We start from the raw sequence: 17091 nt of genomic DNA, 5'->3' as shown, positions 1-17091 counted from the left end.
ACACTCATTTTCTAAAATGCTGAAGTACTAGAAAGGAAAGAATGAAGGCTTTGCAGGATGATGAATAGAATTTGAGGGAAGTCCATGGGAAATGGCAGCAAACACATTGAAGAAATTGCATGTCAATTGGGCAATAAATGGTCTTCCAGTGTATTTACTCTTAATGAAAAGAAATTATGTAATAGAGAAGAACAAATCTGACTCCATATTAGATCTGTTTTGTTGCCTGTGCTTAGTCATGCTGGCTCTGCACCTTTTACAAAAGGTGTTTACAAAACAATGTTGCCTGAAATACACAGGATAGCCTATTCTCAGGGCTCTGATCTTTAAGAGTCCATTCATATAGAGATAAAAAGTTGCAGAACAGAGAATAATATTTGTCTTGTTGCAGGGTTACAGGAACATCCTGACCTGACAAACACGGACAGCTGCAAGAACAAAGGAGTCCTACCCCAAGAAGTCTGCAACAGCTAACCACACCCCTCCCTCACCTTGCCTTTAAAAGTGCTTCGCTGAAACCCTTCAAGAAGCTCGGAGTTTTTTGGGCACGAGCCACCCATCTCCTTGCATGACCTTGCAATAAACCTTTCTCTGCTCCAAACTCCAACCTTTCAGTTTGTTTGGCTGTGTGTCGGGCACACAAACTTGTGTTCAGTAACAATTAGGGGGGCCATTGCAGGCTAAGGAACTGGATCAAGACAACTATCCAATTGGTACCCTCTCCATTGCTAATTCTCCTTCAGTGGAAGGACCTCGGTCAACCTCAGCTTCGGGCCCACCCCTTTAGAATAACTGATACTAACATTCATTCTGTATGGGTAGAAGTATCTTTTCTCTTTCAGACAACGGTTACAGAGACACATATCTGCCTTGAGTGTGAAAGGAGTGAAATTCACAATCCCTAGGAGGAGAGACCAGGCAAATCTTTAGAACGTTCTCTGGTTCACCTGGTAGATAGAGAGCATCGTGCAAGGATGCTCCTTAAGGAGGAACAGAACAGCTGGGTTGGCTTATGGCTCAGACCCTCCTGTAGTCTGTTCTGCCAACCTTAGATCCATCTGAAGATGGCAGTAAAAAGTCTCAGAGCTTTATCTTATTTTTTTGCAGTGGGTCCTGCCTGCTTTCAGGGAGCTTTGGCCCCCTGGGAAAATTTCCCTGAGACAATTTCCCATGGGAAACCACAGATAGGGCATTGACTGGTACTCAGGCTTTTAGTGTCCTAGGTTTGGTTTACAATGCTGATGAGGCTGATCCCCTGAAAGATGAGAAACTGACTCCAACAATCTAAATAAATTATTGCATGCCGCTGACGTGCCTCCCAAAACTGAAATGTGACTTGCTTCCTGCGTGGGGCCACCCTCCCTCTCCATGCCCCTGTGACCCATCCTGTCTCCTTCCACTGACCTCAGCTGGTTTAAGGAGCAAGATGGTTAGGGCTAGGTGACATTGCTGTGTTCCCAAAAGGGATGAGAAGCCATAATCTATCAAATGGGTTCGGGAATGTCGGGAAGAGAAGGGATTCAAACTTTTGTGGCTCTGGCGGATACTGGCACCTGAGTTACCATCCAACTGGGTCCCATTAGTGAGTTTATGCCCAAATTCAACTGCTGGGGTCGGGACAGAGTTCACAGTAAGAAAGGAACATTACCGTGACCAGGGAGTGGAGTCCTGTGTGTTAATGCAATGTATGGTTGTTCTGGCTTCCACCGCTGAATGTGTAATTGGTATTTATGTTTTATATGCTTATAGTGTAAATGCCCATAAGATCCAAAAGGGATTCTCCTGATTGGGAAGAGCTGCATGTAGAGAGGCACTGATGCTTCTGGGGCCCTACGTCTTCAATGATCCCTTTGAGCTACAAGTCCCTGTGAGCGATGATGTTGCCAGTTGGAGCTTCTGGCAAAGGGAGGTGGTCTCTACTTGGAGGTGCCCCTTAGGGTTTAGACTCATTGACTCCTTGACACAGCTACCAGTTTTACTTCTTTTGAAAGCAGCTCTTAGCTCACTATTGGGCTCTTACTGAAACTGAGTGCCTGACCCCTGGAGCAACTGTGACTCTCTGGCCTGGTATTTCCATTTTGGAATGGATCGATTCAGACTCAATGACTAACAAAGTGAAAAAGGATCCGGTAATGGAAATGGTACATTCAAGAATGTAGCCAGCCTGGCCCCAGAAGCATCTTGGCTCTACATGAAAAAATGGCAGCTATTCCACTCCACCGCCTGTAGCAAAGTTGCTGGCTCATTGGGGCCCTTGATTCACAGAGGTTCCCCTTAATGTCTGGGACTGCTTCACTGATGGTTTGGCTAAGCTGACAGCTGGTGGTGCCCACTGGGCAGCTGCAGTTGTTCAGGCTCTGCACCAACTTATTCAGAACTCAAAGTGGACAGGGTCATTCTGCTCAGTGGGCAAAACCCAAGGTCGTTCTTATAGCTCTGACAAATACGGCACTTGATAAATCTCATTATATTTTTACTGACTCTTGGGCTGTTGCCATGGCCTGATTATTTGGACTGTCACTTGGAAAACCACAGACTGGAAGATTCAAGGCTACCCGCTTTGGCACTGAAACCAACTGGAATCAAGCTGCTGGTTGAGTCTGCACTGCCAGACTGCCAATGTTGCTTACTTGAACCATCATCAGACCAGACAGAGTGACACATCAACCATCATGTTGGGTACAAGGTAAAAGAGCTTCTGTTTTTGATACACAGGCTACCACTGCATGCCAAACTTTTGAGTCCCGACAAAAGTTGACCCAGTTGTCTGGCAGTGAAGGCAACCACATAGCAGGGGGCATTGCCCATACTTGTTCCTGACACACTGATTACATCTGACCTTTCACCTCTTCTTGGGGTTATAGGTGGTGCCGCACTACTTATTAACACTTTTTCAGGTTATATGTTGACGTTCCAGTGTGATAAGTTTACACTGGCCACACTATTGTGGGTCATGAAACTCATCTGTGTTATATTTTTGGCTTATATTTCTGGACAGCTTTCAGTCTGGCAATGGTGTGTCTTTTGTTCCAAAACAATGGGCTGGTAGTCAGGTATTCGGTAGTCTTTGAACATTCCCTGCAATTCACTGGGATTTGGTATTGTTGAGACTTGGGGGATTCTTGTCAAAAATTGACTCAAAAGATGTCTGGCTCTACCTCCTTCACTTTCTTCTGGTCCAGACACCTTGGTAAGGTCAAGGAATACAGCTGTCCTCAGAAAGGGATCATCTCCTCTCAGCTGTTTCCTGGGTAAGGGTCAGAATAAAAGTGTTGGGAGATTATATAAAGCGCTTTTGAAAATGTGTTGTTCCTCCTGACCACTGAGTGTAATGCTTCTTCCTTCCCCTAATGGCAACCCAGGCTGGTCTGGTTGGTACACCTTCCGGGAGGTTGCTTAGCCAAAAGCAGGAAGGGGATTTAAACTTACTTCTGGTTTACAAATATGGATTTATTTGTTTCAATGACATGATCTTGGAGAAACAAGATCATGACTAATTGGTTGAGCACAGTGTTTGCTGAGTCTCCCTATGGTGGTCCATGTGACCCAAGTGGGGGGCATAATGGGTCTCTGTAGGTTTTACAAAAATGCCTTTGCCCTTGTTGTACCTAACCCTTCTGGATGAAAGGTCTGGACGTGAGTAAGGGACAACTAGAAAAAAGATGAAGTTATAGCTACTGGAATAGGACATAAATTATGTATAAGTGGAGAGAAAACAGTAGGAGAGAGCATCTTACACCCCAGGAACTTATGGGGAAGAGAGGGACATTAATGATTGTTGTCTTTCAGGACCACCCTGGAGCTTTCCTCAAGCTGGAAAACACCCTGGTGAGGTTTCCCACACTGTTACAAGCACCTTAGATTTAACTGACTGCCGGGCCTGCCATCTCTCTACAGAGGATTCAAGATTTGATCACCATTCTTCTTAACCTTACTAAGTCTGTGGAAACAGCAAAGGATGGCCCCAGCTCCTGTACCAAAACTTTCCCTCACAAAAGACAAAAACCAACCATCTGTCAGCGCGCTCCCCAGGTATCTCCTCCATACCCATTCCCGTAACTGTCACTTATTCAGTCTGTGGTATGGACAAATGCAACACAGCTCGTGGTGTGGACAAAACAGCACAGGCTGGGGTGATTTCCCCTGGGCATTCTCTGCAAAAACAAGGACTAGACTCAATTGCTAGACTAGACTCAACTGGGAACACTAAGGCTTCTCGGCTGGCCAGGAGTCATGCTGGAGACACTGCCACCTATGCCTTTGGCTGATGTAGGTCCCATTTGAGGGGGCCTCAGAATGGCAAAGTAGGTATTAACTTGTATCGCTGGAAAACATGGTGACTTTCACCTGTCATAACAGACTTTAAGTGTTTTAGGAAATACCACAAATAGCTCATGCAGATCTAAGATGACTGGAGATCTCTCCAAAATGAAGCTACCTTGATTATTCGGGAAAGCTTTCTAGAGAGACGATAACCAATTTGCTATTTATGTACAGCCTAAGGGCTGTGGTCTTACAATGGGAACCATCCAATTTGAAAAACTGGTATGAAATTTGTATGTATCTTTAGCTAAAATGATCAATGATACCCTCTTGTTCCTGGAAGCATTCAGGTCCACTTCGGTTCATGGCCATGGTTGTTGTGGAAGATACCTTGTCCTAGACTGTGTCCTCGCAGGCCAAGGTGGGGTCTGTGCAATTGCACCTGCAATGCCTGGATTAATGCTTTGGTCCAAGTAGGAAGGTTACTACAGAAACTTAAGAAGGACAGCTGGCCTCCTAGGGCACATCCTTGCTAGGCCATGCGATTTGTTCAGCTGGATGGCACCAGGGCCCTGGGGAGCACAGCTGAGGGCAGGGCTGTAGGCGGACCTCGTTCTGGTGCTGGAGTCCTGCTCATAGTAGTCTTACTGCTGTATGAAACAAATTGAGCTGATTTGGTTGCAGCTAAACGGCAGAATTTAACCAATATGACAGAGATAACACTTGCATGGGTCTGCATCTTACCCTCAGTGTAGGAATATGCTGAGGCTACACTCCCTTCAGAAGACTGTACATGTGCATACTCACAGAAACATATTTCTAAAGGGTAAATGTTAAAGTAGAATCAAAATGTACATAACAGTACATTTGTTCTCTGTAAATATAATTCTAGCTTTTCATGTATTAAAATTATATACAAAGTCTTGTGAACCAGCGGTCTTTGTGTATCATATAATCTGATTTTTCTTGAAATGTTTACATGGCTTTCTGTTCTCTTATTGTATATCAAGAAATTCCTTTTATATGATAAAGACGTATTGTTTAAACATATTCTGGCTAAGTGGTATCTGGACTTTTTTTTAACGTAGTAAAGTGCTTTAAATCCTCAATAGCCAAATTGCCAGTCTGTTTCATATTTTGTTCTCAGTTCATTTTGTTAATTGAAATTCTTAACTTCCTATAAAGAATACATTTAATTTTCCTACCACTGATGGTGATCTTTCCTATTCAGTCCTTAGTTGAGAAAAACTGCCATCAATAAACATTTTACTTCACTTTAAGGATTACAAAACCAATAAAGCTCATTATAAAAATTCAAACAGAAGAAATATATAGTAAAAAGTGAACATCTCCCTTCACTTACATACTAGCTTTCTCTCTCCTCTCTTGCAAAATTCCAGTCTCCCCAACATATAAACATATATAATTTACTGTGATACTGATTTATGCTTTCTTCTTGTTGCTATTCTTCCTCTCCCATGTAAGAAAGTATCAAGACTATTTCAACTCTCTTGCCTTAGGAAATGTTTATGTGGGTGAAGCAACAGAACATGAGGAAAATGGCTGAGCGGTTTCCTTAGGAGGATAAAACCTTAAACCCTCGTGTGCCTAGCTTTAGCAATGACTTTTCAGGCTCAAATACTTGGCTTTAAGAGACCACATGCATATGGACAATAGGTGTCTCAAGGTGAGTGAGCACTGGATAATGGAGGGCCTCCCCTAAAGATACTGCCCTTTGCAAGGGGGCCCAGACTGGCATGATTTGGAATGAGGTAAAGCAGCAAATGATAACTAAGACTGAATATCCTATCAGCCCAATGGGTAGGGGAGTAGAATTGGATCGAAGATTATCATATAAAATATTCAGATGTATCTTCCATGCATAGATCAGTTTGTGGAGAAAGATTTATAACCATTACACGCATACATCCCTCCATTTCTGGCAAAACAATACAGGTAATACCTTCAATTTCTTTAACTTTACATTTTATTAAAGGCTTTTACACATGCTATACAACTTGATCCTCACACAACAATTTCACAAGAGTATACTGTAGCAGAAGCTGAGATTTATCCAAGAATACATAATTATCAAGTGATAGGACAAATATTCACCAAAAAAATCTGGATTCCTTTCTCTTATATTTAGTATGTATATACTCAACACGTATAAGCCTGACACCCTTATCTATGATATGTATATATGTTACTCTTAAGGCAAATTGCAGCCATAAGGGCTTTAAACATGAGTGATACCATGTACATTCAAGCCAGGGCATTTAAAACGTCAAGAAGTTGAAGGTCATTAAAAGCTTAAGATAATTAAAACACTGTACGAACTGAGTCTTCTCTGAGGGGATTTGGACTTTATTAGTTAAAATCTCAGTCTCTGTCTCTCTTCCTCTCTCCTTCCTACCCTTTCTTTCTCCTTCCCTCCCTCTTCAAATTTACAGTTTATAGCTTCAAATAAAAGGGGAATGAAGGGACTTCCGCTTATGACCAAGATGGCCAAGATGGAACAGGGACCAGATTTATTTTTTGACCTGAAACAACTGAAAAGGTGGGCCACATATATATTTTCAGATATTGGGCACTAGCAGTACAGAGAGTCATCCCTTAAGAAGGAGAAGCAAATGCAGTGAGCTCTACAAATGCCCAGCTTACTGTGTGAAGAGTTTCAAGGCTACAGCATGGAGATGGAGACCCAGATGGAGCTGAGGGAGGGGATAGAGCTGGGAGTCCAGAAAGTCAAGGAGCTTCGAGTTCATATGACAGAGTACTGGACAGCTGCAAGACTGCCAGAGATCTTCAGAGGGTCCTCCTCAAATCTTCAGCAGAGTACTAAGCAACAGATTTGTGTAAGGAAAGTATGAACTACCTAGAAGGAACAGAAGGAATGATCACTGAGGCTCAGAGAGGACTGGGAAAAATCTGAGTTCCCACTAGTCAGAGTGTAAAACCTCACAATCCAGTGAGTATCAGCTAGAGTACTCAAACATGTGTTGCTTGAATGGTGGGGCAAAATTAGTCCTGGAGCAAACACTGCTCTAGTACTACCTAAGAAAGCTTAAAAGGAAGCCTAAAAGGATCAAAATACTTCTAAGTACTTTCCAAGTAACTTAATTGCATTCCATGGCAAAGCTCATAAATATTTATAGAAATGCAAACTGATCTAGCACTTAACAATGTAGAACTCACAATGTCTGAAATCCAATAAAAAATCACTAGGCATACAAAGGAAGCAAAAAAATTCATCCTTAATAAAAAGAAAAATTAATCGAAACAAGTCAAAAATGACAGAGATGATAGACTCAACAAATAAAGATATTAAAACTGCTATTAAAACTATATCCCATATATTCAAGAAGGTGGAGAAAAGACTAAGCATATTAATTATATGAATTCAAGAAATTAAAAACAAAGAACTTCTAGAGATAGGCAATATCTGAGATAAAAAAGATGGGATTAATGACAAATAACTGCAGAAGAGAAGATCAGTGAAATTCACAACAGGAATAGAAACTATCCAAAATAAAATGGAGAGTGAAAACAAATTTCAAAAAAGAAAAAAATAAGTACCAGTAAGTTGTGAAACAACTTCAAATAGTCTAATATAAGTATAATTGAAATCCTACAAAAAAGGGACAGGAGATAGGCAAACAAATATTTGAAAATGCAATGGCCAAAATGTCTCTAAATTTCATGAAAACTATAAATCCACAGATTAGAAACTCAAGAAATTCCAAGCACAAAGAAACTGGAGAAAACAACACCAAAGCACATCATAACCGAATCGCTTAAAACTAAAAATAGAGAAAATTGTAAAAGCAGCCAGAGGATAAAAGATTAGAACAATAGTAGAAAAAATGCAAACTAGAAGATGACAGCATAAGATCTTTAAAGTAATGAAAGAAAGAAAACACTGTCAAGTTAGAATTCTATACAGCTCTCAAAAATAAAAACAAAATAATACTTTTTCAGATAGAAAAATGTTGAAAGAATTTAACAGCAGCAGACATGTCTGTCATAAATGTTACTGTATTTCAGGCAGAAGGAAAATGATACCATATGGAAATCTGAAGCTATATTAAGGAATGAAGAACATTAGAAAAGGAAAGAATATGGGTAAATATAAAAGACTTTAAAAAACTTTTAAAAAATCTCTTTAAAGGATAATTTAGCATTCAGACATAATGTAATTAATAAACAGGGACTAGATGGATTCTTTAACCTGAAACAACCAGAAAACAAAAACAAAAACAAAACAAGCAAATAAAGGCAAAATACTGGAGACAATGTTTTTCAAAGCAGCATACATCAGGCAATGAAGGATAGTGATCACTGAGAGAAGGAAAGGAAACACGGTGAGCCTTATAATGTCCCTAGCTTACTGCCTTGAGAGAGTTCCCAGACTGCAGAACAGAGAGGAAAAATCCATGCAGAGCCTGGTGGACTCCCTGAGTTGACATGCAGAGCTAAGAGTCTGAGTAGATGATGTTGGCTAGAATTGAGAGGACAGAGTACCAGAGAAGAGTAAGTTTCACAGAGACAGAACTCCAGAGATCTAGAGATGGTCCACCCGGAGTATTCAGCAGAGTAAACTATCTGGGGCCAGAAAGAACCACCTAAAAAGATTAGCAGGAACCCCCGGGATAAGAAACACGAAAAACTATACCAATATATGTCATAATCAAATTGCTCAATATCAGTGATAAGAGAAACTCTTAAAAACAGCAAGAGTTAAAACACATATCAGATATAGAAGAACATATTATTAACAGGCTAAAGAAGAAAAACCACATAATTTTATCCCTTGTTGTGGAAAAAGCATTTGACAAAATTCAACAACCATTCATGATAAAAACTCTCAGAAAACTAGGAATATAGAGGAGTTTCATTGACTTGATAAAGAACATCTACAAAAAACCCTACAGCTAACATATTTACTGATGAAAGACTGAATGCTTTCCCCCCTAAGGCTGGGAACAAGACAAGGATGTCTGCTCTCACTGTTCTCATCCAGCATGGTGCTGGAAGTTCTAGCCAGTGTAATAAGCAACGAAAAGGAAACACAAGGACTTCATTTGGAAAGGAAGAAATAAATTGATTCCAATTTGCAAGTGATATTTTCTTTGTAGAAAATCCCAGGGAATTTACAGAAAAACTTCTAGAATTAGTAACTGAGCTAAACAAGATCATAGGATATAAGACACCCACACAAAAAACAATTGTATTTCAATAAGCTAGCAATGTACACAGGGAAACTGTATTTAATAGTACAGTACCATTTATAATTCCTCAAAAAATAAAATACTCAGGTACAAATCTAACAAAATATGTACAGAACTTGTGTGTTAAATGCTACAAAAAAATGATGAAAGAAACTACAGAAGACCTAAATAAGTGGAGTAAAATATCATGTTCATGAATTGGAAGATTCAATATGGAAAGGATGTCAATTCTCTCTAAATTGTTATACAGATTTAGCCCAATTCCTTTCAAAATTCCAGCAAGATTTCTTGGGTGGATATAGATAAGTGTATTTTAAAATTTATATGGAAAGGAAAGGAAGTAAAATAGCTAATACAATTTTGAAAAGCAGAATAAATTAGGAAGAATTAACTGTACCTGATTTCAAGAATTATATAACTATAGTAATTAACATTATGTGGACAGACACAGAGATCAATGGAACAGAACAGATAAACAAGAAACAGACACACAAGCAACAGACAACTGATTTTTGATAAAGGTACAAAAATAATTCAATGGAGGAAGGATAGTTTTTTCACCAAATAGTGCTGGGCAATTTGGTATCTATAGGCAAAAAAAATAAAATGAATGTCAACCTAAATCTCACACCTTATACAAAAATTAACTCACAATAACTCACTAACACCAAAAGCATAATACATGAAAGAAAAAGTCAGTAAACTGGACTTCATTAAAATTTAGAACTTTTGCATAAAAGAACCTAAGAAGTTGCAAAGACAAGCTACAGACAGTGAAAAAATATTTGAAAACTATATATCTAACAAAAGACTCACATCTAGAAGATATTAAAAGAAACTTACAAAACTCAACAGTTAACGCAAACAAAAAAGAAAATTCAATTTGATCATGGACAAAAGACATGAAGAATACATCTACCAAATAGGATATAGAGATGGCAAATAAGCTTATGAAAATAGGCTCAACATCACTAGCCATTAGGGAATGCACATTTTGACCACAATGAGATTTCATTATATACCTATTAGAACAGCTAAAATTAAAAAAAAATAGTGATACTACAAAATGCTGATGAGGATGTAGAGAATATTCTCTCTCCTGCCTTGCTGGTAGGAATATAAGATGGCACAGCTACTCTGGAAATGTCTGGTAGTTTCTTAAACATACACTTATTATACAACCCAGGAATCACTCTCCTGGGTATTTATCCCAGAGAGAAAAAAAATTACGTCTAGACAAAAATCTACACAAGAGTGTTCACGGCAGCTTTATTCGTAATAGCCAAAAAAACTGTGTTTTAATTGGAGAACAGTTTAACAAACTATAATATTGAATACATTCATGTCATGACACACTACTCAGCAATAAAAAGAAGTAAACTATTGATGGTTGCAACAATTTGGATGGAGTGAAAAAAGTCAATCTCAAAATGTCACATACTGTATAGTTCTACTTCTATAACATTCTCAAAATGTCCAATTATAGAGATGGAGTACAAATCAGTGGTTGTTATGGGTTAGATGGTGACAGAGGAAGGGATGGATATGACTATAGACAGCACAATGGGCATCTTTGTGGTGATGGAACAGTTCTGCATATTGATTGCAGCGGTGGATACATGAATCCATGCAGCCATGTGAAAAAATGGCATATAACTATACACACACATTGTACCAATGTCAGCTTCCTGGTTTTGACATTATACTATAGTTATGTAAGATGTAACCATTGGGCGCAGGGTACGTGGGACTCCTCTGTACTATCTCTAAAACTTCCTGTGAGCTTGTAATTATTTCAAAATTTAAAAAATTTTATAAAAATTATATGCTATAAACCCTAAAGTAATCATTAAAATAAAAGTACAAAGTATCATAACTAAGAAGCCAGCAAAAAAACACATAATCCAAGAAAAAATGGGGGAGTAGAAAGAGAGGAATAAGGGAGCAAAGAAGAAGAGATGGAATATAGAGAAAATAAACAGTTAAGATGGTAGCTTGAAATCCAAACATGCCAACAATCACATTAAAATGTTTTAAATAATCAATTAAAAAGCAGAGATGACCATGCTGGATAGAAAAGGAAGGCCTAACTGTATTCTGCCTGATGGAATTGCTCTTTACAGATAAAGACACAAATAGGTTAAAAGAGAAGTATGGAAAAAGATGCTAGTCTAAAGGGAGCTGGAAGGACTATATCAATATCACACAATGAGTATTTCAGAGCAAAAAAAATCTATCAGGGATAGAGATGATCATTTCATAAAGAAGAGGCCAGTTCATCAGGGGAACATAATAGTCCCACATGTTTATGCATCTAATAATGGAGCCTCATAGTACATGAAGCAAAAACTGAAGGAATGGCAAAGTGAAACAAATTCAGTTATACTTGGAACTTTCAATATTCCCCTCTCAATAATTTATAAAACAAGCAGGCAGAAAATCAGCAAGGATATAGTAGACTTGAACAAGGGTATCAACCAACTTGATCTGACTGATATGTAGAGAACACTCCACCCAACACTAGCATCATACACATTTTTCTACAGTGCACACATAACATTTACCAAGATAGACCATATTCTGGGCTATAAAACAAGTCACAATAAACTTAAAAGGTTTCAAGCCATACAAAGTATGCTCTCTTGACCCACAATGGAATTAACTTAGAAATCAATAGCAAAGATCTCTAGAAAATTCCCAATATACTGAAACAAAATAACACAATTTTAAGTAACCCAAGGGTTAAAGAAGAAATCAAAAGGGAATTTAGAAAGATTTGACCTGAATGAAAATGAAAACACAAAATATAAAAAATCGTGGGATGTTACTAATATAATACTTGCGGGAAGATTTATAGCACTAAGGGAGTGTATTAGTTGAAGAAAATATAAGACAAAATCTTAGTGACCTAGGATTTCTTAAGATTGCTTAAATATGACATCAAAAGCATAAAGTATAAATGAAAAAAAATGAATAAACTGGACGTCATCAAATTAAAAACTTCTGCTCTTTGAATTACACTGTAAAGAAAATGAGGCAAGCCACAGACTAAGAAAAAAAAATGGTAAAACATCTGGCTAACAAAGGATTTTTATCCAGCATATATAAACAGCTCTTACAATGCAAGCTCTTACAATGCCCTAATAAAAAAATGGGCAAAAGATCTGAATAGAGATATAATCAGAATTTATACAGATCACAAATAAGCATATAAAAATTGCTTAACATCATTAGTTTAGGAAAATGCAGATTAAAACCACAAAGTGTTACCACTATCTACCCACTAGAATGGGTAAAATTGAAAAGACTGGCCATACTGAGTGCTGACAAGGGTCTGAAGAGCAACCGGAATCCTAGGACTGGAGCAGAGCAGCAATCTGTTCTCAGAGAAAGGGAGCTCCACTGGGACCAGAAGGTCTGGATTCTAGTTTCCACTCTTGAGGCTTTGGGAAAGTCTTCAATCCTTCTATCCCTATTATAAAATACCAGTAACAACTACTCAGTCTATTTCATCAAGCTCTTGTGATGATCAGGTGAGGTAACGGGAAACTACTTTATAAATGTGGGGTACTAATGTTATTCTGTCAAAAACTACACGAACGTGAATATCTCTGGAAAGGCAATTTAAAGAAAGTGATAACAAAGATAAAATAATATCATGTTAAAGCTTTTCCTGGTTTCTCATTGCCTTTATTTAAGCTAGTTTAATTACTTTCTAATATTTCAATATTTACTTACTTAATAAGGCCTTCAAATATTTATAAAAATGTATCTGACAAATAATACACAGATGTTTGCCTAAATTAATGTTAACCATTAAGAAGATTATACTACCCTCTATGGTGCTAAGCATTTCAATAACTAATAAATAAGTCAGTAAACTGTTGCTACTTTTTAATATTTTAATTATTGTTTATCAAATTAGAATTTGGCAGTAAAAATCACTTTTCATAAAGACATTACTTATATATTAACAAATCAATCTTGACTCATTCAGTCTGGTAGCTTTGTAAGAATCCATGACTTCAGTTTTTCTAGCTCAGCTTTGCTTAACTCATGGTAAACACCTGGGAAACTATGAAACTTTGTGCTCACTCCTAGAGATTTTAACACTGAGTTTGTCTCTTCACCCCAAGAATGAAGAACTAACTCATCTGCGGTACCATGACACTGAAATAATTCAGGAAGGACACCATCACTTTTCTGAAGAGCCTAGAGAAGAGAACATAAAAACGGAGAAGTTTAAGAAATTCATTTAAGAACATTATTCTTAGAAATCAGAGGGGGCAGAAAAATTCCAATTTAACCAAAGCTTCAATATTTAAAGGGGAAAAAGAGGCAGTGGTAGAGCTCTCTGAGGTATATATTGATGGGCCAGGACCAGGAGCTTAGCTGGTTGCTGGCACCACTGGAGCTGCAGTTGTACGTGGCCTGAATTTACTCCGTAGAGGACTGTCTCAAAAATGGTCAAAGCATTTCCCGAAGAAACCTTGTGTCTTGGGAAGACAAACCTCTTCACGTGGAGTGGAAAGAGGGAGGAACACAGAGCTCAGGTACAATCAAGGAAAAAACAGCATTCTTGTTCTCATTTCCATACCTGCTGGTTCTACTTCTGGTAACGAGGCTGCAGCACTATAATATACCATACTCATAAATTAGGATATTGCTGCAAAATAGGTATCAGCCATGTAACTGATTCTTTGGTTTGATTATGTTCATGACATAATAAGCAAACCTAGTTATAATCATCTATATTTTTAATATGTATGCAGGATACATATATAGCATACACATTTTTTTTATCCTTTTCTCTTTGACACTTTGCTTAACAATAATCTCTGTACAAGGCACTTCCTAAACATGGATGACCAGCTGGAATTTACCAATATAACTAATCTGAGTTCCCAGGAATGCTCTGTGAATCAACTGTTATTGTGTAATTATCAATGTTGTTTTAGTTTCAATGTGTGAATGTCTCATTTTTTTTTTTTTCTGTTTTGTTTTTAAAATCTGGAACTTACCTGGTAAACAGCAGATGTTTTATTCAGAAAACTAGAAAGAGCAAATACTCCTGCCACATCCTGATGATTTCTGTATGCTAAATGCATTGCCATGCACCCTCCCATAGAAAATCCTCCTAAAAGAAGCAAAAACTCACTTATCAGAAAAAGCAGAATATATGCAACAACAATTTAGAACAAGATAGAGCTATGCCAGTCTTCCATAAATATTTGGAGACCTAAAAGAGATACTATGCTAAAGAGAAATTTAGCCTACTTTAGATCTCATGGAAAAAAACCTATGAGTAAATAACACTGTTCTATCTATGTCATCACTGGTAAAATAATTTGTTATAAAAGGAGCTAGAATTGAAAAAAGAAATCTTGGTCATCAAGTAAAAATATTTATTATATTTCAAAATATGAGTCATAGCACAAGTGTTATTTATTTAAACTTCTAGTGTCTACTTACATTTTGTTTATACTTATAGGAGTCCTCACCTGAGGCTACAAGTAATAACATGCACCTTTCTGTCTTACTTGCCAAGCTATAAGCTCCATGAGGATTATATTTCTAGAGTTCGCCATATAATAGATGCTTAGTGATCCCTGAATTAGGAAGGATGATCAAAAATTTGGTGAGAAAGATAAAACATCTTTGTATTATAATATTATTTTGAAAACTGACTTGTGATGGTATAATCCAAACATACATACCCATATGCCCTTTTAAAAAAGAGTTTGGGGAAAAAAATATTCACTTGACAAACTTTTATTGTCTTTTATGTGCCAGACACTGTCACTGGAGTGACACTAGTCACCAGAGATATGCAGATGAAAATACCTGGACCCTTCTGTTCAAAGGCGAAAACAGACACAACACAGAATATGGAGGTAGGTACCTGACGTGACATAGCAGAGAGGATGGCCCAGCTTCAGCTTAGAGACTCGGTGTGATATTCCCCAGCATGACTGAGAGTTAAAAGACTTCTCATGATTTAAAAGAAATCCATATGTTACAGATAACAAGGTTGTAGGAACACAGTTTTTATTCTTTGGAGAAATTCAAGAGCTTGAGTTATATTTTTTGCCAAATGTACCTAAGTAACATATTAAATGTGACTAGTATGACTGAGGAATTAAACGTTTACTTTAATTTTACCTAGTTAAAATTTGAGTTTAAATATATGTGGCTAGGGGTAATCATATGGGACAATGAAGTTCTAGATAATCTAAGCTGCACCAATGATGGAAAAAAAGCTTTAAATTTCATAAATGGAGCAAAATGAAATTAATGTTCCATTAAAAAAAATAATGTGGCTAATAGCATTAAATGTGATCTTTTAATGTGATAAAGATTTTTTAAAAATCATACAAAGATAAAATGTGAATAAAAATAGACCGGTGAGCAAAAACATATTTAAAAATTATTATAAAAGCACACCTACTGAGAAAATTTTTACACATTAAATGCACCCACCCCATCACTGCATTTTTATTGACTAGGGTAACTTAATCACTTTATGGGATTTCCGAGCCCCTCGGGGGGTCCAGCATCACAGCAAGAACAGCAACAAGAACAGCAACAAAACTAAGAAAGAAAACACTTTCCCACGTATGAAATGCCATTATGAACAAAGGCATCCTGCAGACATTTAACCTCATGTTCAATTCTCCTAATTTATAATGAAGAAAAATGTACTCGTTGAAAACTCATTATTTTAAGATTCAATCTAAGTTCCTTGTCCATTTATAATCTCGTGAGGTAGTCTGCAATTCCTCACCAGCGATCTTTGACAATACAGTCACCTTTAACATTGCAGACACCGGTGTGAAAGGGACTTTATGTATTTTTTTCTAATGGAAGGAAATTTAACACAAAAGACTAGTTATTTCAATTCAATTTCCATCTAAGTGTTTAAAATGCAATATAAAATATACTGTTCAATAAGTAAATACCAAAGAGTAAACTCATTGTAGGTAATAGTTATGATGTATATTTATAGTCGCTGGTGAAGCATTAAAATGTCAAGAGTTAACATTTCAACATACATTTAAGATTAACAGGCTGAATAAAACATGTTAAAAAAAATAATAACCTAGCTTTTATGAACTCTTTAAATTAAATAAAACAGTAATAATGTATAAAAACTGTACTGGGAAAACTAAGCTAATCTATCTGAAAACAAAGTCCAGGGGCGGGGGGGGGGTGCGGGGGGGAGGCAGGGAACTTACAATTCAAGTTTACCGTCAATTGAATAGGATTTTTAAAATGGAATAAAATCCACCCTCCGACCAAATTTCAACAATTTTTCCACTATATATATAATTATTTTTCAGAATGAACTGTGATAAAGTCTCAAAAATTTGGGAATATATAAATTATGCCCACCATATTTGTATATTTTCTCTCATATAAAATTGACAGGGTAAACAAAATATTTATCATCTTCTATGGAAAGCTATTAAAACAGCAGTCCCAAGCCTTAAAAGTTCTGATAGTTGTTGCTGAAGAAACGTACGTTATTTAAGATATATATATATATATATGTTAAAAGAAAGTAGAAGGATGCTATCATTTTCCGGTTTTCCCTCCA

General features: G+C 37.3%; 1 protein-coding gene across 1 annotated transcript in view; it reads right to left on the bottom strand.

Moving 5' to 3' along the window:
• Window positions 1–6232: 6232 nt before the first annotated feature.
• Window positions 6233–17091, bottom strand: part of LYPLAL1 (lysophospholipase like 1) — a 37018-nt gene continuing 26159 nt past the window's right edge. Inside the window, exons 4-5 of the mRNA XM_082395434.1 lie at window positions 14516–14631; window positions 6233–13706 (exon numbers count right to left, since the gene is read on the bottom strand). Coding sequence (XP_082251560.1) covers window positions 13488–13706; window positions 14516–14631 — 335 coding nt within the window. The 3' untranslated portion in view covers window positions 6233–13487. The remainder of the gene's footprint in view (window positions 13707–14515; window positions 14632–17091) is intronic.

Source organism: Balaenoptera borealis (assembly GCF_965194805.1).
Source record: "Balaenoptera borealis genome assembly, chromosome: 1".
Classification (NCBI taxonomy): domain Eukaryota; kingdom Metazoa; phylum Chordata; class Mammalia; order Artiodactyla; family Balaenopteridae; genus Balaenoptera; species Balaenoptera borealis.
Note: the sequence above shows the minus strand (reverse complement) of the source record. Positions and strands in the feature narration are given on the sequence as shown.